Raw genomic sequence first — 21,225 nt, 5'->3', positions numbered from 1 at the left:
AATCGACGCTCGAACAACAAAGCAGAGCGAGACGGAGACATAGCTTCATCCCCCTCCATTCCCTCGCCTCTCTCATTAATAATTTTCTTGGTATTTTCGTTCGTCGATTAAATTTCCCCTCCGAAAGCCAAACAACACATTTCGAACGTGTTAAAACAAGATAAGATGCAATGAATAATTTAAAAACATCGCTTCGCTGATCCCTCGGGCGCTTTCATATTGAAATCGGGCCGAAGGGGAAAACGGGACCCGAGACCTGCCTCTCTATTTGTGTTTATGTTAGGCCTTTTCCGACAAAAGCTAACGTAAATCAGTTTAAGAGATTATCAACTTTTCTGGTCTTTCAATATCATTGATATTTTAGCATATATATATATATATATATATATATATATATATATATATATATATATATATATAACTACGAATCTAATTTAATACTTATACATTCCTGATTGTTTACACTTGTATTTAGATGTGATAATATATGTACCGAAATAGGTATACGCAATCTAAATAAATGAGGATTTAGTTGTTCTTTCAATATTCAGAGGAGTCAAACTTCAATATTTCTGGTTTATTTTTAATGTTGTAGAGTGACTCTATCACTACATATCTCATCAATAATCTGTGATTTTATTCTCAGAAATGATATCAAGTTATATTTATCTGAATTTTTACTTTCGCAGGGTCAATTATGCTTAAGGGGTAAGGAATTTGACGTGGAATTGAATTTTGAAAATTAAAGTAAAATTAAAATTGAATAGATACCCATCTGGATAGAATTTTCTCATGACTCTTCTTAATTGATCTTCTCATTTGACAAAATAAGAGCGGTACAGCAATAAACAATAAACATGTATAAACAATCAAAAGCTTGTTAAGCTCTTACCAGTGCAAGAGTCAAACTAAAAATGGCTGCTTTAGTTCATTATAAAATTGAAAAATGTCGGCTAGGATCTAGATCATAAAAATATTTGTCACAATTATGATTCACACTATTACCACATGGACATTTACTTATTACTGTCTTTAGTGTTTTACCGTCTGATTCAATATCATTGATATTTTAGTATATATATATATATACAAAGCTTGTTTCTCTAGTGGAAATAGAGGTTAAGTACAATTAATTATTAATTAAGTATATGTAATGTAAAATATAATTTGAAAAAACTGTGTTTTACTATGGTGGGCCGGGGACTTTTCAATTGACCTGTTACTAGCAAAGCTGTTATTGGATATTCCTATATTCCTTAAAATCGGAAAAACATAAGGGCCTAAATATAATCGAAAGTTTACAACAGCAGCGGCCGTAATGGTAATTTATGGGTAGTTCTCTTCGAGAGAGATAGAGAACTACACGGCTCGCCCGTAGAGAAATAAAATCTCCGCATTATCATATTAATAAAGAGTTTCAGGGGCCTTGTTCTAGGCTACCTAAGAAGTCGTCGTCGTCGTCCGCATAAAACCCGACGTCCCGGCCGCGGCGAGAACAGGAATTTTGAGGTTATAAAACGGCGGGTTTACAATCGTAAAGTGACAGCTCATTTACCGCCGTCCGGGGATATTTTCAGGTCCCACGGGCGGCTCAGAGAGGTAAGGCGTCCGATAGGTGTTAAAAATAAACGCTGATGCTTTGTCTTACCTGACCCGGAGCCGTGAATCCGGACAATGCGGCGGACTGTTGGGCAGCGGCTGCGGCGGCTGCCATCGACGCTGCGTTTAGCGAACCGTACGCAGCCGATGGGTTATAGTATGAAGCCATGGATTGTCCCATGCTGCTGGCGGCCATTCCTGGAAATAATTTACAGTCTATTGAAAAATTAAAGAGATTCTGCTTGATAATAATATTAGATGTGTGAGTGGGCAAGAAATACATGTTTTCATAAAAAATTCAATTCGTATTTATATGTTATTTGTTGTTTTTCTATAATAACAAAACATTATGGGCCTATTAATTAATTCTTATGAATTCACATAAAATAGTGTTAGTGCTGCATGCTACAGGGTGTACAAATTTGAACCTGAAGCTTTTTAATGAAAATATTGCAATATATATTAATCAAAATATTTTCTGATAATCTGGCTGGATTTCGTATTGAAAGAACCAGCATTTCGTACAAATGTTCCAACCAAGCTCTGCTGCATCGATCTGAATAAGTGGTAAATGATAAAAAAGTAATGACAAGGCGCTATTACCCTTGTACTTAAAATTCTTGCAATGTATAGCCGAGCGTTAACATACAAGGGAGTGGTTTGTCACTCGTTATTGCTAGTCTTGTTCGCAACAATAAATACATGTTGGTAGACATATACAGTAACATATTCATTTGGTTTGGTTGCTGATATCGTTATATATACAGTAAGGGTTAAATGTGAATGGCTACCATGGGTCTTTGTACTTCGGTCAATCATAATGGATAAACTTTTCAATCATAATCACACAATAAAGAAAATTCTTAGTTTTTGCTTGGTAAACAATGAAACCGTGATCTTGAAGGTTTCGAAATGTTAACTTCGGTCAATTCAACTATCAACAATGTTCGCTCATTACCTGGATTCTTATTCTTTGCCGTTGACATCAGTTATCACTTTTAAATCGTCGATATCAAAACCGAAAATCCCTCAACACCATAAGTTTCTTAAGTATACATTAAATCATTCAATAGTTGAGGTTATTTATTACACCAGTTGTTTATATTGATAGTTCGCATTTTTACCAATAGGTATTGCTGATCTAAATACTAACAAGGATCTAATAATTTGTATTTGTATGTAAATTAATATTTTTGTAATTTCATTTTAAAATGAACGAATGTTTACCACATCAATCAACCAAAGAAAACAAAACAATGTATCTTATTATTGTGAAATATCTGATAAGCAAATATCAATTGACACGTGCTGATTTATTTACTGCATTTTACAGGGTGTACAAATGCATTTTCATATGATATCTGATGAATCAGTTCTTCAAAAAATATTTAAAATTAAAGCGAGATATATAAGTTTGACTGATTAATATCTTTACTGAAATATCGAAATTTGTGATATCATAAACTATGGACGTGATTAGGAAATTGGATGGAACGTGCCAAGTCCGAAAGTAATTGATTATGTTATTGTTATATTCGCTGATACAGGTGAGACTTCGAGTAATCTTCACGATATAGTTTGCAAATCCATATGAGCCGAGAGTAAATAAAGAAAAGACCAAAGCATATATAACTGGGGAATTGAACCTATGCTCTGCCAATATTTCTGAATTGTTTAGAGACGTAGACATTATCACTCAACACCTGTAAGTTTGAGGTATATTAAATACCATGGTTAAGGCTATTTGTGCTTGTTTCTGTTGAAGAACGTATTAGATATGAAGTCATTCGTATTAGAAGAAATAACGAAATACCTCGAAAAGTAAAAGAACTATATTGGTTAGTGAGGAAGATACTCCCAACTTGATTTTAAAACAAAGAGATTAGTTTGTTAGTCAATTATAAAGTTTATTTGGACTGTGGATGTTCTTATAGGTTCATATATGGGGTTCTACCGATGTTTAACGCTACATAACTTCGTAACGTAACCTCAGAACACGAAATAAGGTTACTCAATATTACTACCGGACAACATATTTGGAAATTAAAAGATTGAATCGAACCAAACCACATGAACTTGTACAGTGTATAAGTATTGGATCTTAAGTTTAAGTTAAGTAGTCTAATTAAATTTTTGTTTGGGAAACAAAACAAGACAATAGTTATAAATTAATTTAGTTTAATTTAAGACTGCACTAAGATGCAACAATAAGTGCACTACTGAAGCACAAATGCAGAAACGTAGACTTCTGTGCTTTAGTCATATTTCTTGAAGGAAAAATGGCTGGATTTCTTTGAGTTGTAAGGCCAATCGACCTTTTGATGATAGATCGGTGTAACACTGTCTAGAAATGATAATAAATAATAATAAACGTAGTCATAATAGGTCAATTGAAAAATCCCCGGCCTACCGTAGTAAAACATTTTTTTTGGCAAAATTAGGTTTTTTTATTCAACAAAATTCCCTTCAAGAGTGATACACTGATTATAGTGACCCTGCAACCATTTTCGTAGTACGATTTATCCTTTGCTTCAAGTTTTAGTTCAAGGCCTCAGTTTCGGCGATCAGCTGTTCATTCGACTAAAATTTCTTCCCAGCGAGCATTCTTTTGAGATCAGAGAACAGAAAATAGTCGCCAGATCTGGAGAATACGGTGAATGAGGGAGCAATTCGAAGCCCAATTCATACGTGAAACAGCACTTTCTTTTTCTTCAAATGCAGCCGTTTTGTCGACGATTTCGTCCTTCAAATGGTCTAATAACGCTATGCTATGTAACACTGCTCCGAATCATCAACTCGTCGTTGTTTTTGGTCAAAGGTGAGCTCGCGCGGCACCCACTTTGCACAGAGCTTTCCAATACCCAAATATTCGAGAATGATATGACGTCCACGTTCAGTTGATATCTCTAGGGTGTCTGCTATGTTATTCAATTTCAATTTACGGTTATTGAAAATCATTCTGTGGATATTTTAAATGTTTTCGTCGGTAAACTGTAAATAAAATGTTTTCACCGATTTCGGTGCTCATTTCATCACTCAAAATGCTATAATTCACAAACTAATGATCCTACAGCTGTCAAATTTATACACAAATCTTTTGAGGGTTAGAGCTAACTAAAAAAACGTATGAATTTAATTCTAGTAGCGCCATCTATGTGTGAGGCCGGGGTGTGTGACTTTATTTGTTGAATGAAAAATGGCTGGATTTCTATGAGTTGTAGGGCCAAATCGCTCTTTTGATGATGGATTGGTGTAACACTAATAGTTTGGTGAAGTAGATAAGCAAATTTGTCAAAGTTCATAAAATAAAAAATAATAAATATAAATACCGTTGTTAATTACATATGAAAAGTTCATTGTTGTCACATTATATATTATTGCGTATTAATTGACGATATTGTCTTTTTTTATATCACAACAATTACGTTACGTTATTCTTAAAACACCTTCATGACCCTGCCTTGCCTCGCTATCAATAAAAAAGTTAGCGGCCGGATTATGGGCCAGTCTCGACACCCGGCGACTTTCGCTGAGGTTACGGACGATTGTCGTCGAAAAATCGCGTACGTGAACACATTCCCCAGGCGCAAGGTTATTCGACGTTATTATTTGAGGCCTTTACGTAATGCTTGATTATGTGGAAATGAAAATCGTCGATTGTTCGACCGATCGAAGATGAAAAATCATCCTTCGCGCGAAACAATCAATCAATTGTGGCGATTTTTAATTGGTGCCTTTGTCGACGGTTATTAATTTTCTCTATATGTCCGATTGTTGTTTACATAACCCCTCACAATCGGCTCATTATCTTGTTTCGCCGATGATGAAAAAACGCGTGTGTAATTTTTATTCGGTCGGACCACCGGCACTCAAGGACTGGCCAATTAGTGTTTTTTGTTCTTCGCGTGTAATATGTCAGTTGCAAGTGATCAGAGACTTCCATATATACAAGTTGGTTTGAGAAATACGGGGATTCTCTGAAAAAAGGCGTAGTTGGCAACGTCGCAATCGTTAATACACGATCTATGGTACTGCTCGTTAACTGAAAATAGTAAAAGGTGTTTCGGTTGTGTATTATTTGTTACTTCTTGTTAACTGTTGTATGTTTAGAGATCCTAGACGTAACAATTTGAGATTATAAATTTATACTGTTATTAAAAACGATTGTCAAATTGTCAATAAAGTATTAACATTTTCCTAATTTGTTATTTTTTAGATTTGTATGACATTTTCAGTTTGATTTAAATACACCCATTCTTGGTAAAGAATAAATATTCGTAGAAAATAATGGTAATGCTGCTCAATGATGTCTTATTGGCCCAAAAATTGTCACAACAATCAAAGTTGTTTATGGACAATTAATTGGAAGCAATAACGAGCACAACCACTCGAGTGTCCAAAGGACTAATTATGAGGCTAGTTGGAGAAGCTATACCCGGATATTATTCATTAATATTAGCTAGATTTTATTGTAAAACAATACGGAGCCTCAGTTCTATAAAAAGTCTATTTTCCATTTCATTCCAAGACTTTGTAACCATTAGCATACATTAATATAAACTGTACTAACATATATAAGTTTTACCGAAGATGAAGAATTGAGTAAGACATATGGTTAAGTTGATCAAGTCAAATATATCGATTAAAAATGTTAATTACTTCTATTATTAAACTACTATTTACTATGTCATTGAGCACTGACAATCGTATTTCTTGCATGTCGATAAGATACATTCTCTATAATAAATGTTCATTCAGGCTATGCTTTGACTGTTTGATTTTTATGTTACTTGAAAGAAATCATCAAACAATAGTTTAGTTCGATATTTAATATTTCATTAAGGACCGGTCGATATTGGAAGCCTGTGGCGACCATGTCCTTTTGGAGGCTTCCCTTTAACCTGTTCTTTATCATTGAGTAACTGATGTACAACCACCATAGCAAGTAATATGGTTAACTTGTAGGAGTCATTGGTCCATAGTTTTTCATCTCATCAACGTTGAATACTGTAAAATTAGGTTATCTTGGTCAAAAACGTTATGGACAATACGGAGGATGTTCTGTATGAATGATTTGATAGTATGATTAACCTTAGTAGAGGTGACGTCATCAAAATAGTAAGTTTTGATCTCACTAGGATTTTCCCTGTAGGGTTTTTTAAAAGGGTTTGTGTAAATAAGGCCATTACTTAAATTCAGCCAGCTTTATGTGACAAAATCATTGGAAATTAGACCAGTTAGATCTATGCCATCGTGAAAATTTGTGGGGGGGGGTCATTTGTATCATGTTTGATACCAAAATAGTTATACACAATAGGGACCTTTTAATAATCAATCAATATATAAGACAACAACTATTTATAGAATATATTATTTACACATAACTTTGTGATATGAACCAAAGAACGATACTGATGAATCGATACGGTGGAAAAAATCGTTATTTCTCAACGTAATTAGGCAGTGTTTGAATCGTTGTTCACACTGTTATACTATGCATTGTAGCCCGTTTGGTATTTTAATATAATATTTCAAAGTAAACACACGACATCCATAGAACACCCAAAACGCTGATGACTTACGCAAACAGCTTGGCTCGTTTATATAACGATTATACAATGGACGATAATTGCGCATTGTTGGTAGCAAATGATTTTGAAAACCTTTAATGCTATTGAAGGGAATGTGATGATGTTATTTTCTGTAAAATTCCAGTAAATAAAATGTAATATTTAATATCGTTTGTTAGTTTTTTTAGTTTGAAGTAAATTTTAATGATTTTTTATGTAAATTTGAAAATTTATTGATAGTATTTGAATTTTGGATCAGAAAACTATCAATTCCTTTGACGTTTATGAGGTATCGGAAATACTGTGAGTACTCTGTATCATGTGGGTGGTGTAGGATATTGATTTTGGGACATAAAACTACTTTGTACGGTGATATGGTGAACAGTTCCCGACCTGATAAAGAAAAACTGCGATTTTCAGTTTAAAATGATTTTATTTCTTTACAAAATCTCCTTCGACGTCAACAATTTCGGGTCAGACTTACCTCAACATCAGTAATCCTTTTCGGAACTGAAGTGAAAATATTATTTGCTCAATTTATTCACTCAATGCGAGGTGTTTTATTGAAACAAATTTCATCAAATTTGGAAACGGGTAGATCTTAGAAGGTGAATCAGGAGAATAGGGGAGAAGGCTGATTGAATGGTTCCCCAAATAACGCAGTTTCTCCATTGCTAATACATCCTTGTCTATAAAAGCGTTGTTCTGGTTGGAAATTATTTCGTAAATTTTATCAGGTAGCTGGTTAAGAAGGTTAGAGTTATATGCGTAATAATTTTTCTATGGCAAAGGTTTTGCTCCAATTCTTTGACTATCATCACAGTCTCAGCTATCGCTATCACGACGTCATGGCACCAGCATTATACTACGCACTTTTCGATGGTTTTTGGTGTGGTTACGGCTTTTGCTCTTTGCACTTTTAATTGGTGATAGAGAAGGAGAATAATGCTCGTTAATCAACTTCTAATGAATCTGTATAGCGATTAATCCGTATAAAACCAAGAATTTAATAACATAATATACATGCTTGTCTATTTTACCTAAAGATATCCAAGATTACTAAAAAAATCGTGTCAATGGGGGAACATTTTGTCATACCTTTGTAATAAGGAGTTTTTATGTCACATCTCGAATGTTTTGTTGCATTTAGACTTAAACGAAGACCATATTTTTTCACTGTTGGACTCGATGACATTTTATTTATTCAATTTCTCATACTATAGATCTATGCTAGTTTGGAGTATAAACTTAATAAACCTATTAATTAGACACTTTCTATATAAAAATTAACATTTCAAAATAATAATATAAACTCAATGTTTTCCATGGAATATGATATCTTGTTTTCTCATTCTTAACATCTCTGGTGATACTTGGCAAAATAGCATGAAAGTCAAATCTAACGATTTATTAATTAATCTGCGATGATTGGTTGGTTCCAAAACCTTTATTTTTTTGTTTTTCTTGTATATGCGTGTTAATGTTATTCTCTACAAATTGATACAATTTATATCGATTTTCAATCGGGTTTTAATCTGGGCTCTCCATACAGAAATTGCTCTATGTTTTGTAATTTTTCTCTTGGGTCAGAAGAAAAGAAAGAGTAGAGTAAAACAAATCATATGCTATTGCACTCTACGAATACATCCGGTCCTTTTGGTGCACTTCATCGAATAATTTCTTCAAATCCTTATCTTCCAGTTGTTTGGCTGTCCAGAATGCTCTTCGTCTTCGGTGTCACAGTCACCATTTTTAAAATGGCATATCCAATATTCGTATGTTGAAATTGATGAGGCATGGCACATAAGCTTTTTTATTGTTAATCTCTTAGAACATCAACAATCTGCGCGTGGGCAATAAGTATTATTATATGATTTCTGTTATATAATATAGCCATCTTGGCATGTAGAAGATCATTTAAATAAGTGATCTGCTGTACAACTTATAATCTAAATCTTATTCTAGATATTATACTAACTTATTTCAAAGTCCTAACTCATTCTAAAGACTATTCTAAATTATTCTAGAGATTACTAAATCGCACTCCATGTGTCTATTAATCAGTTCGTATACTAGTTTTCGTTTGAGTATATGGACTTCACTGTCATCGCGCACATTTAACTGCTTGGCGAGTGCATTGGGATGCATTAATAGTTTTTCAGAGTACTTCGTACTAACACTCCGAATCACGCTCGTTATGAGTGAGGAGATATCGAGCTGAATCAGTTGGACACGCAATATGGGGCGTCGAAGATGACCTGCAATACTTAATTCTGGAACATCTGGAGGATATCTATGTTCGTTTTGCTAGTAGTATCACACAGTTCAATACCATAGGTCCAAATGGGCCCAAGTATTAACTTATATACCGAAACCTTGTTATCTAATGATAATTTAGATTTACGCCCTATTAGCCAATACATTTGGTTTAGTTTAAGCCTAAGCTCTTTGCGTGATGTCACTATATGTGTTTTCCATGTCATGGAAGTTCATGATTATTCAATTTTACTGAGGGACAAGTTCTTCTATAAATCGTGAATGTCAAATGGGTAGATTTTATCTCATATCTCATTCATTATATATATATATATATATATATATATATATATATATATATATATATATATATATATATATGTATATATATATTCGTTTTGAATAACTAGAAATAAAAAAAAACTTCCTTAACGATTGTATCACTGCTCACTAATTCTACATAGTCATTTGTACCTTTCGGTTGTCTTTTCTCTCTGCTAACGTTCGAAAAACCTCCATTAATTTTCCCGAACTATATCATACAATCGTGAGCCGACCCGACCGACTAAAAAGCTTCGAGCCTTTACGTGTCAATCAAGTATCATTTAATCTTTCGGTTTGACGTGTCGGATAGGTAACGTGTTTCTTCTCTCGTTTGATTGATAACTATCAAAAACGTTTCGTTGACAACCGCTTGATTAGCGCGGATCGCTAACGGATACGTCGGGAGAGTCGGCAGGCGGACAACATAGACGGACAGACAGCAGCGTAAAAGTGAAAGTTAATAAATTGCCGCGCTCCAAAGACGCGTCTTTGGCGAAACAACGACGCGGAATGCGCTGGACGGGAGTAAACGAAAAAAATTAAAAGCGATATATTACGTCCCACTATGTCGAAATCAAAGCTGATAAAATATAGGTTAATTAATACATTAATAGTATTTTTTTAATCACAATGGGGCATTGTTAAAGGCCATCGACCACCCATTAGTGGAATTGGGTATTATCTTAGTTTATTAATCAACGAAATTTTAATTAGTGATTGAAAAATTGAAATATGTGAAGTCAAATCCAGAAGGAAGTCTGTCATATCTCGACTTTAATAGAGTGCCGTGTGAATCTGTGTAATTCTGTAACACTAGACAACAATATTCTTTTAAATATCTTCGTATCCAGCTTCTCTTGACCATCTTCACTCCAAATACAGTTTTAAAGCTTTTCATAACATTTAAGCTTTATTCAATGAAACAAAGAACGACATGTGATGCTTCAATCTTGCTTAAATGAAAGAAAAACTAAAAGCGATATATTACGTCGCATTATGTCGACATTAGGCTGACAAAATATAGGTTAATTAATATACTAATACTACTTTTTTAATCACAATGGGGTATTGTTACAAGACATCGACCACCTATTATTTGAATCGAATTATTTTGCATTATTAGTCAACGAAATTTCCATTGGAGATTGAAAAACTTGAAACTTATGAATCCAAATTCAGAAGGAAGTCAGTCATGTCTCAATTCAGTCAGAATGGTTTAAAAATCTGCCTTTTTGTTTCGGGTTTGTTAATTCTAGGGAAAAATATTAATTAATTGGTTAATTATGCTTTCTTGTGATTTCTTACGATATTTTATTAGATATAATATTTCTTATGATGATTCCAGTGGTTGACGAACAATCGGAAAGAGTAAATAGGGGAAAAGAAAAAAATATGATGCTGATACAAAACCATTGCGATTATACTTCTTCCTGGTTAGGCTTAGTCTAGATGTTAATCTCAGTTTGGGGAAGTTGACAATTTTATATCTACTAGTGGGCATGTTCTTGTACGCAGAGTGAATGTTACATGAGTAGATTTTGTTTCATTTGCTTCAATATGCCATGTCTGCAGCCACAGTTGTATTTTATCAAGGTGCGTTTGGAGCTTGTGTGATACTGATATTGGATCTTCAATGAATGAGGTGCTAAGATTGATGTGTGGTCTATATATGTTGCCACAGTATGGATTTTTGTGGTGAGTAGATCTACTGTATAAGGAAGTTATAGTACATTGCCTGGGACTACTGAATATATTAGATGTAATTCAAGGAGTTCATTGTCTTGTTTTACAGTGAAATTTCTATGTGAAATAAGACTTTAGTAACTGAAAATGTAGATGAGGGACGAAAAATATGAAAAATCACACAGTAGCCTATGTAGGGCGATATTCACACAACGATTTCGATTTGATAATAGTTAGTTAATATAACAAACGAAGAACTGTAACGTGGCGCAGTGAATCACGGACCCGTCATAAATTGTATCGTCCTAAACTCCGGCCACAATAGGCCACATATCATCTTCGCACAGCGAGATATAAACATAATCGCAACGCCGCGTCGCGAAACGTAAATCCTTACAAATCACCAGGTGTAAATCAGAGAGGAGCAGGCCAGCGGCCGTTACCGGCCAGACGAGCCAGGACGGGAAAAACGACCACGAGAGGCGTCCGACGATGACCGCGCAGAAGAAGAGGAAACCGGCGCGCGGCACTTAAAGGTGAAGAAGTGCCGGGTTCCTGCCGGCTATCGAGGCGGGAGCTCCGGCAGGAATTCGATTGTGAAACTGCGTTTTGGCACCCCGTCCGAAATATATAATTCCCGCCGATCGGTCTTGTTTTATGGCGACGGCGTGGTGTTGGCAGATTTGGTCTGGTATTTTTTGGTCATTGATTAGAATATTTTAATAAAATAAAATAGGTCAGAAGGTATCAGGTCCGAAACATATCGAAATACCTTAACGTAACAAGGAAATCTCAATATTAACAGTTTAAAATTAAAATAAACTAACAAAAAATAAAAATTCTTATTAAGTAAGCATCTTATTTGCCAACATAATCCACATCTTTAGTCCAGGCTTTTTCATTTCTTATTTATTCCAAATAAAAGGTTTTCCAAAGGCCTCTTCATTTGATCAGACTCTCTTGCCATCCAACAACCTACTACTACTGTGGCAACAAACGCATACTACACGGCTGTCTTAGCTTCTTATGAAGATCCAGCCGTAGCATCAATGAACCTACAAACACACTTAAATCAAATAAAAATGTGGCTAAAAAGTCGGCGTATAAAGCCAACGAAACAAAATCCAGTCAAGTCCTCCCATGTCCACATGTCCAACGGTCTATATCAATAATTATCAACCCCGCAAGCAGAGGATGAAAAATAACTAGGTATGCACCTATATCGACGCCTAACTTGATAGAAGCACATACTTGCCAAACAGAAACAACTTGGAGTTAAATTCCTCCAAATGTATTGGATTATCGGGTTCAAATCCAAGTTATCATTAGATAACAAGATATTAGTTTATAAATCTATACTCAAGCCTATTTGGTCATATGGAATCCAACTGTGGGGAACCGTTAGCAAGTCTAGTGTTGCGTACCATTGTCGATGCTCCGTACTACGTTTTAAATGAAGAGATACAACGCGATATACCTCTAGAACCAATAACAAATGTAATTCAACGTGTTCCTGTGAAGTACTTCGAAAGACTGTCAGTGCCAATGTACTCTCTAATAAGCTAAATATGTGAAGTGACAGTGAAGTGCGTAGACTGAAACCCCTAACATATATAGACTTTAAAATAAGCTTTAGAATAAGACTAATTAATTAAAATAGTATTTTGTACTGGAGACCACTTAATGAAGTGATGTTCTACATGCCACGTGTGGTTATTGCCCTCTCGGCAGACTGTGGAAGTACTAAGAGTAATGTAAATAAAATAAGCACAAGAAAATGTTTCTTGGCTGAAACTCCGAGTTATCATTTTATAACTATACTAGCGACCCGCCCCGGCTTCGCACGGGTGCAATGCTGATACTAAATTAAATACACTACAGAAAAAATATGAACGTTGTATATAAAAACATAGCGGCCCGCTCCGACTTTGCACGGGCATAAAATATATATGCCTATGTCACTCAATGAAAACATGATTAAAATCGATCCAGTATTTTTGGTTCATTCATTACTGCCCTTGGCCTACACGCATTAAATTTGGACTAAAACAATTCCTCTTCCCCTATACTTACTATGAAGATTTCCTGCTATCTTTGGAATATCTAAATTCATACAATTTTTATTACATTACACATTTTTAAACGCAAATTTTAAATTTGTAATATCTCCGAAAATATTTGTTTAATTTACATGCTGTAAGGAACCATATTGATCTATATTAATTGCACACTGTATTTAAGGTACTTAATTCGATAAGGATTAATGCCGTATTGCTTAAAATAGCTTCGTAAATAAGCCATTTTCTCACGTAAAAAGTAAACAATAAAAATGGTTAATGTGGGTTATCCCTAAAAGATAAACATATACCATCGCGGACTTTTTTGTAGACCTTTTTATGGTGTACAATACTGTAGTACATTAATTTGATCTAACTCGTAGGGTTAGGCAGCGTTTTTGCTAATTGCTAAATAAGCCTAAAAAAATAGGTTAATTTACGACATCACGTTAGAAACCTCTAAAATTAGCAATGTTGCCTTAGTATAATATGCATGTATTATACATATAAACCTTCCTCTTGAATCACTCTATCTATTGAAAAAAACCGCATCAAAATCCGTTGCGTAGTTTTAAAGATTTAAGCGCACATAGGGATATAGGGACAGAAAAGGCGACTTTGTTTTATACTATGTAGTGATTATAAAGAATCGTCCATACCTCTAAATGTGCATACTGTCAATAGACGTCTGAAACGGAAAAAAGATCTGATCTTACTAATATCTGAACACTAACTAATTCAGAGGAAAATATCTTAGTTGCAGTTATTTATTGGTATGTTAAAAATGATCAGAATATATGCAAGCACCTAAGAGTTTAACTGAAGTGTTTGAATTAATTTGAACACAAGTCCGACTAACAAAAACAGACCGTTCGAATTTCGAAAAGCGTCTAAAGAAGATCCCGTCCGGCTCGAGGGACGAAAGAATAGTCCTGTCCAACAATTATTAATTCATTCCCCACGGTCCACGTGTGTGGTCCGTCGACTCATCCCCCCTTTGTTTCAGCATAATCCACTGTCATAGCCAAACATATTTCTCACAACGTCCCATTATTATTAAATTAAAGTGATTTTATATAGCGTCCATTTAGGACGATAATTAGTTTGCAAGGTTCACGAGAGCGGACCGAGAGTTTTCTGTGACGGTGTAAAATTAATGAAAAACTCTCAATAGGGTTGGCAATCGCGTTTTACGTCCAACGTCGATATAAATCGACAGAAATGAATTTATTTTTATACTTGTAGAATTTATAAAATATTTATTATCTCTGGACGCACAGAAACCCAATGCTAGAGGAACGTGTTATATTGAATAAAATTTGAAAAAAACTGGTTCAATTTTTTCGATAAATCACTGTTTTTGACACTAATACGGAACATTTTATAAAATATCTAGCAAAGGGCTTATACCATAATTATAAACGGTTCTGAACCTGAGCAACCAAAAGCTGTTTATAAGGTATTTTTGTACATTTTAAAGTTTCTTTTATTTAAATTACCAACGAGGATTTATCTGGACAGGACTTATAGTTTAACGTGGGCTGCGAACAACGGTCCTCGACATTAAGACTACCGACTGGCGAGTGACCAACTTAAAAATGATCTCAGAAGACATTCGGTCTTACATGGTTGCCCAACATGGTTGCTGGCGTGACTGGAATCATTTTCCTTGTCGGATTTTACACTCTTACCTAAGGACAACCGCAAATGTAAAACAATCACAAACATAAATTTACGATCATGTCCCAGCAGGATTCGAATCCGCGACTATCGTAACAGAAGGAGGACCGTCCTGCCGCCTTTACCACTGCGCCAACCAAGCCGGCTATAAGATAATTTGGAAGGCTGAATTCCAATCAGCATCCCGTAAATTTATTTATAGTTTTCGAAATATTTAATAAATTGGGCATTTTTCTTTTTTTTAACCATTAACGGCCATTTATTGAATTAAAAAGTGTAAATCAGAAATAAACAGAGGTTGGGCGGTGTCTTTTATACTGCTTGGGGTCTGTTTCACGTATTAAGCCATGCCAATTTTTTGGGAGTATAAATCAAGATGTGAATGCAAAAAGAATATTTTGAGAGTTATCAGGTACATATATTATCAGGTAAAGACATATTGCCTTTTTATCTGGACAAATTGGCAATGGATCATTGTCCGTGCCTGGAACTGACTTCGATACTGATGATCATATCTTTTCGAAATAAAATTTAGAGTCTTGCGTGAAGGGGTATGTATTCTCAACACTTAAACCTATTTCGGCTGGAGTTCCACAAGGTAGTGTCTTGGGACTATTTTTATAACTGCTCTATACTGTTGATATTCCAAAAACAAAAGAATTAACACTTGGAACATTTGCTGACGATACAATTATAATGGCAAAAGATGTATCTTTATCTAAGGCTATAGAAAAATTACAAGTAGCAGTCAACGATCTACAAATCGACTAGAGACTGAAAAATACAGCTTAATACTTCCAAATCGGTCCATGGTAATGTTGCATTGCAGCGAAATAATTAAAACTTAATTAGATTACCCAATGGATGTCCGATTCCTCAAGCAGAATCAGCCAAATACTTCGGAATCCATATTGACGGTAGATAAATTGGAAACATCAAGTTAGCCAAAAAGCAAAACACATTAGAGCCAAAATAAAACTACACTGGTTAGTCGGAAGATGCTCATAACTTGAACTAAAATCGAAGAGATTGGTTTAGCAGACAATCACAAAGCCAGTTTGGCCCTATGGGGCGCAAATATGGGGTTGCAGTAAAAATTTAAATCAACTAGTCCTCCAACGCTGTCAAAACAAAATTCTTCGACCAATTACCAATGCCTATCGCTACGAAATCAACGAACAATTGCACGATGACCTGGAAATCAAATGGATTTACAAAGTTATCCAAGATTTCGCCTTAAAAGACCAAAAAGTAGATTATTAAATCATACTAACGTGGAAGCAATACAACTACTGGACAACGTGCAGGATATCAGAAGATCTAAGCGAACCAATCCATAGGAACTTATATAAAGTGTATACCTTTAGTGTATACTATAGCTTAAGTTATTATAATTTTATGATTGAGAGATACATATTGATGTATTTATCTCGCACTCGTTTTGCTTGTGAATTAATCCAAGTACAAATGGAATGTGGTAATAAATTAATTTATATTTAAGATTGTACTAAACATATCTAATAAAGATGTTATCAAAAAAAATTATTGAAATTGATTCAGTATATCTTGGCTGGCACTCGGTTATACTCGAAATACGAACAAAAATAGAATAAAAGTGCAAAACTGGGGTCTCGATAACTCGACGCTTGGCAAACCAGTATCCTTCTTTCGACACTGCATTGTCGTGTTTCTGGAGAGATGGGAAGAAATTGCGGAAACAGATCTAAGAAATCTAAATATATTGAAATGCTTAATATTATACGATTATTTCTATTTTATTTTGACGTTAATATCAATATAAATAAACTCAGATACTAATAATTGGATTGTAGTTAATTCAGTTTAACTTGGAGTCATTCAAATATATCTAGTTGAAGCTGAAGGTTGAACTCTCTCAAAGAAACCATAAAAACAGAAATCGACATTATAAACCCTAATTTCCGAACAATGACCGGATTTATATGCAAAAAATCATGACGAATGGTACGTTAGAATTCCAGGTGTGATCATTATACTACCGGTCTGTTAAATTGAAGATTTTCGGTTATGCCGAGCTCCTCTTTATTCTTGTGCCGGAACAAGAGCACAACGGCAAATCCGAATGCAAACGAAAATACAATCCCCGCCATTGTCAGCTACGGATCGATAATCCATTGAATTTTGATTTTTGTCTATTTCACTTCTATCTGGTTCAGGTAGTGGGCTCTTTGTTCGGAATGGGAATCCGTCGCCCTTACAATCCACACGTTTATATCTGTTTTTCTTTAATTTCGCCCGAATAACAGTCAAAATCAATATATGCTCGAATCTCGAACGCACAGGCCTTATAGAGTCAACCTTTCTATTATTTTATTGTTTTGGTAGGACTTCAAGTTACCACAATATTAACTACTAAGCCTCTACGTATATTAATATAAACTAATATATGTCTGATCAAATAATGTTTCCCGGAATGTTGTTATTTTAGACAAGAAGAACTAAAATAACAAAATATAGTTTATAACTAGCAACTTTGTTCTTGCTTTACACACTAACTAATAGCAATAAACAACATATTTCTTGAATTGTTAGATAAAAAGCAGAGCAGATTAGACTCAACGTCAATCAAATGTATTGGCTAGTCTGCAGATACTCCAATTTGGACCTATCAGTTGCAATTATGGGGTGGCACTACAACATCAAGCCAACTAGTAATGCAATGCACTCAAAACGTAGTTCTACGATTAATTACCAATGCTTTTCGCCACGTAACCAATGAAGAGCTGCACGATTACGTCTAAATCAAAAGAACTAAGGTTACTAAATCACAGCAATGTGGAAGCAATACAGCTACTGGTCAATACGCAGGAAACGACATTAGAACCAATATATAACAACTATACTGGTTAGTCGGAAGATACTCTCGACTTCATCTAAAATCAAAGAGATTGATTTGTCAGAGAATCATAAAGTCAATTTCGACCTATGGCGTGCAAATATGGAGTTAAATTAAAAATTTAAATCAACTAGTCATCCAATGCTGCCAAAACAAAATTATTCGATTAATTAGCAATGCCTATCGCTACGTAACCAACGAAGAACTGCACAATGATCTGGAAATCAAACGGATTTGCAGAGTTATCCAAGATTTCGTCTTAAAATGAGAGAAGTAATCTTCTAAATCATACAAACGTGGAAGCATGATTTCTATAGCTATTGGACAACGGGCATGATATCAGAAGATTGAAGCGAACCAAACCATATCAGGGTTAACTATGGCTTAAGTTATTGTTATTTCATAATTGAAGAATACATATTCATGTATTTTCTCGCACTCGTCTTGCTTGTGAATTAATCCAAGTACAAATGAAATGTAGTAATAAATTAATTTATAATTAATATTATACTAAGCATATCTAATAAAGATGTTATCAAAATAAAAAAATATGAATACATATGATTTGTATGTACACAGATGGGTAAAACAATTATTTAATATATATATATATATATATATATATATATATATATATATGTATTTAATATATAGATGTATTTAATGTATTTATATATAGATTGCAATGTATTCAAGTCAAGAGAATCTTATTATATTGTTTGAACCACAGCCATGCTAAATATTTTGCGTCATATTTACTTTAGTAAAAGCAACACTAGATATTACCTCTTAGTAGGGAAACGCTGAAAGAAAACACTATTCGGAAAATTGCATTAGTTTATTTTTAGGTATTTAAGGCTTCCGGTACAGTTTTAAAACCCAATAGAGAAAATTTGAATCCGTCACATATGGAAAATAATCGCCTTCCATGCAGGTTGTCGTCGCCCGACCCAAATCCGCGAAAGAAACAGCGTTTCCTTCCATTCCCGTCAATTTGCATAATCCCGGCTCTTCCATCGCGAACAGATCGACTACAGGCGATTAAAAATAGCCTTGTTATCAACGCCGTTTCTATTGGACGAGGAACTGAACGACAATAAAATGTTTCGTTGTTATTTGGAAATTTTTTCCTCCATTTTTTTAAACCATAGGCTTTAGTGAAAATCGCTCGACACTTTCGGAGTTTTGTTCACAGTGATTGTCATTGTTACACCTAGTTATATTTCCTTTTAGTTGCTAGTAAGCTGGAAATAGTTTTCTTTAAGCTTGTCGTTTGAAAAGTCCTCGGTCTGATTATCATATTCTTTTAATAATTGATTTTAATGATAATGTTCCTCATAAACGTCATGATTACTGTTCAACTACCGATATTTTCCTTTTTGGCTGCTAACAGGTGGTTTCAGTTTTTAAGATTAACTGGATATTTTCATCTAGTATCTCAATTACTGCAGATATATGGCTTCTCTACGTAAATATTCAGGCACTTGACAGGACGATGGTCTCAATAGATTTTTTTTGATAACATCTTTATTAAATATGCTTAGCACAATCTTAATTATAAATTAATTTATTACTACATTTCATATGTACTTTAAATTAATTCACAAGCAAGACGAGTGCGAGATAAATACATCAATGTGTTTCTCAATTATAAAATTTTAATAACTTAAGCTACAGTCTACACTAAAGGTATACATTTTATGTAAGTTCGTATGGTTTAGTTCGCTTCAATCTTCTGATATCCTGCGCGCTGTGCAGTAGTTATGTAGCTTCCACGTTAGTATGATTAAGTAATCTTATTTCGTGTTTTAAAGCAAAATCTTGGATAACTTCGCAAATCCATTTAAATTCCGGTCATCGTGCAGTGCTTCGTTGGTTAAATAGCAATAGGTATTGGTAATTAATCTAAGAATTTTGTTTTGACAGTGTTTGATGACCAGTTGAATAGAATTTTTAGTGCAGCCCCATATTTGCACCCCATAGGTCCAAGTTGGCTTTATGATTGTCTGATAAATCAATCTCCTTTATTTTAGATCAAGTTGACAGTATCTTCCGACTAACCAGTATAGTCGTTTTATTTTGTTTCTAATGCGTTTTGCTCTTTGTCTAACATGATGTTTCAATATATATATAAAATAAAATAAAGACCGATTTTCTTAAGTAAATGAAATAATTTTGACAGCTTTTCTTTCATCATTTTATTAATATATAGGAGACGGACGTTAGTTCCACATAATTGAGACACAGTAGTCATCAGTTCACATTAGAAAGGAATCGGTAGATTGTTTAAAGTCATGGCAGTAGAAAAGGAATCCTCCAGGAAGTAATGGAACAAAGCATTTTATTCTCCTCCAGCGGGCTTCACTTAAGTTGCACCAGGCTATCTATCTTAGGATCTGCAAATTTACAATAACTTCTTTGTCGATGTTCTCAGCCCATTCGTTCCAAGAGATAGCAGGATTGTATAATTACGGAATTTAAAAAACTAGCGGATGTGAGAAAAATATGTTACCGATAGTTTTTTGCATTGAGTTTCGTGACTCAGATTACATATGTTTGGATTTAGCAATAGTTATTAAGAGGGATTATAAGGTTTAGGGTCTCCTTTATTTCGAACGTCTCATCAGTAAGAACAATGGAAATAGAGGAGAGTTTGGAGAGTTTATTGTGAGACCTGTGATGTCTTGCAGCACCTACTCCTATAGATGTATTGGACCTATCTGCATAAATAACCTAACAATTTTGTGTACTCTGATAAGATTTGAAGGAATAATTTCTTAAATGCTAAATTCTCCTATGTCCGATTTGTTTTAATACTGGACAAAGTATTTCTAATGGACATAGTTAAAGAAAATTACACTTATTTACAACATAGTTAAGGCGATTCCTTCATATTTCATATTTCAAGATAAAATGGACTGTAAAATCACTACATAGTATAAAACAAAGTCGCCTTTTCTGTCCCTATATCCCTATGTGCGCTTAAATCTTTAAAACTACGCAACAGATTTTGATGCGGTTTTTTTCAATAGATAGAGTGATTCAAGAGGAAGGTTTATATGTATAATACATGCATAATATACTAAGGCAACATTGCTAATTTTAGAGGTTTCTAACGTGATGTCGTAAATTAACCTATTTTTTTAGGCTTATTTAGCAATTAGCAAAAACGCTGCCTAAC

General features: G+C 34.3%; 1 protein-coding gene across 2 annotated transcripts in view; it reads right to left on the bottom strand.

Moving 5' to 3' along the window:
• The window catches only part of Sox21b (SRY-box transcription factor sox21b), a 72,198-nt gene that overhangs the window by 17,299 nt on the left and 33,674 nt on the right, over positions 1-21,225 (bottom strand). The window contains exon 4 of one of the 2 annotated variants that reach the window (XM_076413138.1): positions 1,649-1,815. In XM_076413138.1, the coding sequence (XP_076269253.1) occupies positions 1,649-1,815 (167 nt within the window). The remainder of the gene's footprint in view (positions 1-1,648; positions 1,816-21,225) is intronic. The other variant, XM_076413139.1, reaches the window with a different exon arrangement.

This window comes from Rhynchophorus ferrugineus, unplaced genomic scaffold (genome assembly GCF_030347505.1).
Source record: "Rhynchophorus ferrugineus isolate W39M unplaced genomic scaffold, kcgeb_rfMv2 rfM9, whole genome shotgun sequence".
Classification (NCBI taxonomy): Eukaryota; Metazoa; Arthropoda; class Insecta; order Coleoptera; family Curculionidae; genus Rhynchophorus; species Rhynchophorus ferrugineus.
The sequence above is the reverse complement of the archived record's forward strand: the minus strand, read 5'-3'. Positions and strand labels throughout refer to the sequence as shown.